We start from the raw sequence: 3,861 nt of genomic DNA on the forward strand, positions 1-3,861 counted from the left end.
TTGTTCCAATCTAAAATTCTATCCCTGGTTTAGATATACAAAGAATTAATACGCAGAGCCTTTCCAGAACAGAAGGGTTTCTGAAGGGATTACTTGGTCTTGAACCCTTTTCTGCTTTAATAACTGCAAACATAATGTGTGATCTGTCTTCCTTTTAGAGCAAAGCCGGAGAGATGATTTGGAAGCCCTAGGCCATATGTTCATGTATTTCCTTCGAGGCAGCCTACCCTGGCAAGGACTCAAGGTATCCTTGAAAGTGCTCAGTGGAGGGTTTTGTTTCAATGCTCAGTTGTTAATGAACAAGCTGCTGGCTAGATGTCTCTAAGAAGCACAAAGGGGAAGGTTGGCAACAGAAATGAGAAGCTGGGACTGGTTACATTAGTCTACATTACATTAGTCTACATTGTAAATTCTCACCTAGGCTTTGGGAGCTCTGTTTTGTTCACATTTGTCTTCTTTCCTTTTCATTTTTCCTAGATTTGGGATTTACCGTGTTCTTTTTTCTCATTCCCTCCCAGCCCTGGCAGTGCTGCTTTTTTCTGTGTTAATATTCCTCCTCCACTACCATTATGTAGCAGGAGGAGTGTTCCCAGTATTTCAGGGAATTTCTGAAACAAATTTATGACTGTAGCTACTGCACACTTTACCAGAAAGGCCAGCAGGGTGTGCCCCTCTGGGGAACTGGACAATATTTGTTCATGCTATGTAGGCTAAGGACCCACTGGAACTAAAATGAAAATCCAGATTTAATATTGCTGTTCAAGTATATTAGTGAATAAATGCCTATTCAGACAATAGCCATTACTTGCAAAATGTGTAGAGTTTAAATAGCCTTCCTTAGGTAGGTATCAGTACAGTGACTACATGTCAGAATTAACTATTAATTATTATAATTACAAGCATTATAATTACCTCTGCCTGTTAGACCAGGAGATGGTGGGCTTCTCACCCTTTTTAAGTCCCATTAGATAGTTAATTGTGAGACATATTTTTAGTTGTAATTTATTTCAACACGTTAATATGAAGAGAAACTTAATCTGTAGCTTGGAGTGCTCCTATACCCCCTACTCCCAGAAAGGCAGAATGATTCATTTTGCTGTACTTTCTGGGACATTGTCCTAAAAAGTAAGGCTTCAACCATTCCCCTTGAGATTTTATTTCTTTTGCCCTTAAATTCCTCTCCTGACATCTCCTTCATGATCTTCTCCTAGTCATATACATCTTCTCACGGATATTGACAGCTTTCAAATAGAGTTTCACATCCTTCTTGCTTATCATACAGCCAAACAATGCATTAGTGTATTGTTAATTGCTTAACTCTGTCATGGTTCATGAATCATTTTAGTGGTAGTCGTAGTTGTATTATAAAATTTCTCCAGTTTACTTCAGAACACTATTGCTTAAATCTAGGTGCAGCAGGCTAAGTAGATCCTGACAAGATTCCCTAGAGATCCCACTGTTGGTCCATGGTCCAGGAGCCCTCTGGCTACAGTTCTGAGTATACCAGACTTAGGCTGCCCTGAGCCTCTGAAATGCACCAAACCTATCTGTTAGCCATGCCTCTACCACAGATAATTTTTTTCTTTTCTAGAACCACATTGTTGAAAGGCATTTTTTAACTTCTTGGTCCTCACCCCCATTCAGCTTCTCAGTATCAGATTAGCAATACTTTTATCTTAGAGCTGATCTAAGAGGGAGAAAGCTGAATCACTGTTGGAACTCTAATGGCCATGGGAGATTAGTAAGCTTCTGCACTTTTGAAAATATTACTACATGTTTTAATTTTCTTATCCTAGCCACTCATCTCATTACATTTGATGGTGTTTATCTGAGACCATTAAATATTTTTGCAAGTAAAACTTTCCAGAACACATCAGATGTTTGTCCATATCTAAATATATCATCTCTACTGCGTTTCTTAATTGTTAGAGAGAAAAAAAATTGAATCTAACAAATCCTGCCAATTTGAGTGGAAACTGTATGTGAAAACATATTGAACTTCCCATACTTAGCACCTCTTTCTAAGTAACCTTCTGTCTTTACTCTTTACAGGCTGATACATTAAAAGAGAGATATCAAAAAATTGGTGACACCAAAAGGAATACTCCCATTGAAGCTCTCTGTGAGAACTTTCCAGGTAGGATGCTGAAGGGGCGCTTCAATGAGTGTGACTAAGCCTTACAGAGGTAGAGTCCATGACTTGGTATTTCTACATATGGGCGCTATTTAGCTAATTTACGTTTCCTTTTATTGTTATTCAGACCAAAGTAAGTTTTATCACTTTTATTTGGTCCATAGAGAAAACACCAGTGTCAAATAGTCTGTATAAATATCCCTTGACCCAGAGGTCCCCCCACCCCACTGGGAAGCATTCAGCTAATGAGCATTGCCTGTCTCCTCTCTCCTAACAGAGGAAATGGCAACCTATCTTCGATATGTCAGAAGATTAGACTTCTTTGAAAAACCTGACTATGAGTATTTACGGACCCTTTTCACAGACCTCTTTGAAAAGAAAGGGTACACCTTTGACTATGCCTATGATTGGGTCGGAAGGCCTATTGTAAGTATCTTCTTTTTACCCCATAACCTCCTTTCCCAGAACAGCACTGCCCTACCCCTTTACTTGCCAGTCTTTCTGCTTAAATATTTGGAAAAAAATACTCTTTTGATTGTAGACTTTATATTTACCAACCTTTTCATAGTGTTGCCCTAGGTTGTTCTCACTAGAGTTAGGAAGTAGGAATTATATATTCTTTAAGATTATGACTTGTGTATCCTAAGATACCAGAACTTAAGCCAGTTTTTTAGAAGTAGTTTCATTTCATTCAGAAGTTGGTGCTCCCGTATGCTGTTAAGGTGCTTGACTTCTATAGGAGTAGAACCCAGCACCATAGGAAGCTTTTGGATTTGTTGTTCTGGCCAGGGGTCCAAAGGGCCTGTGTATATGCTAACAGATACTCCGGTAGGATAGTTTTTTAATTTCAAAGGTAAGCTACTCTCCAATAAACTATTGAGGACCGGGCTGCCTCCCTTTTGCAGATCAGCAAAATGAGAAGACTAAAAGACCTGAAACTGCCTTGATGGCTGAAAATAATTACTGGTTACAATTGGAATTGGATTGATGCTCTCCTTTGCAGATGCATCAGGTTAGACCTGTTTTCCCCATTTGACTTTTTGTTTCATTTTTCTAGCCTACTCCAGTAGGGTCAGTTCATGTAGATTCTGGTGCATCTGCGATAACTCGAGAAAGCCACACACATAGGGATCGGCCATCACAACAGCAGCCTCTTCGAAATCAGGTATATGTTAATCCTTCATTCTTTCAAACATTCGCCTTCTTCATGGCTAATATTAAACCCAAATTCCCCAGCTTCTCTGCATTAGCATATATGTTAATACTAAAATTAGAGACGATAGGCTTGCCATTTCTTACTAGTGTAGTATGACATTCTAACAACCCTCAGGGCATATATAATTATACTGAGATGCATCCAGGCACCTCATGTGAAGCATCCAGTCTAGAGAATCTGGGCCTGTCAGAGACCGTTGGCTAAAGAGGGAACTGGCTATAAGTTAGGATCTAAGGCAGTTTGCGACAAGCCCAAAGGACTTGTTGAATGTACAAGATGTACCAGGTAGCCCACTCTGGGTCTCATCTGCAGTCTAGTCTGGAGCTCTTGCCAGTTCCGGTTTTTCCTTGTTGGTAAAAAGAGTGGGTAATTTGGACTTCCAGCTGGAAGTGAACTGGAACCTCCACACTACCCTTTGTCCCTATACCCAGGTTAGTTGTAGAGCTGGCCAAGATCTAAGATGGACCTGCAGTGAAGTCTCAGCTTTGCTGTAGGCCACTCCAGAGAAGGC

The 3,861-nt window shown here is 40.0% G+C and overlaps 1 protein-coding gene across 6 annotated transcripts in view; it reads left to right on the plus strand.

Annotated features, from left to right (window-relative positions):
* Positions 1-3,861, plus strand: part of CSNK1G1 (casein kinase 1, gamma 1) — a 208,149-nt gene that overhangs the window by 158,329 nt on the left and 45,959 nt on the right. For all 6 annotated transcript variants that reach the window (XM_012644865.1, XM_012644869.1, XM_012644868.1 and 3 more), the window contains 4 exons: positions 159-244; positions 2,053-2,137; positions 2,412-2,560; positions 3,192-3,299. In XM_012644865.1, the coding sequence (XP_012500319.1) occupies positions 159-244; positions 2,053-2,137; positions 2,412-2,560; positions 3,192-3,299 (428 nt within the window). The remainder of the gene's footprint in view (positions 1-158; positions 245-2,052; positions 2,138-2,411; positions 2,561-3,191; positions 3,300-3,861) is intronic.

Source organism: Propithecus coquereli, unplaced genomic scaffold (assembly GCF_000956105.1).
Source record: "Propithecus coquereli isolate 6110/MARCELLA unplaced genomic scaffold, Pcoq_1.0 Scaffold221, whole genome shotgun sequence".
Lineage (NCBI taxonomy): Eukaryota > Metazoa > Chordata > Mammalia > Primates > Indriidae > Propithecus > Propithecus coquereli.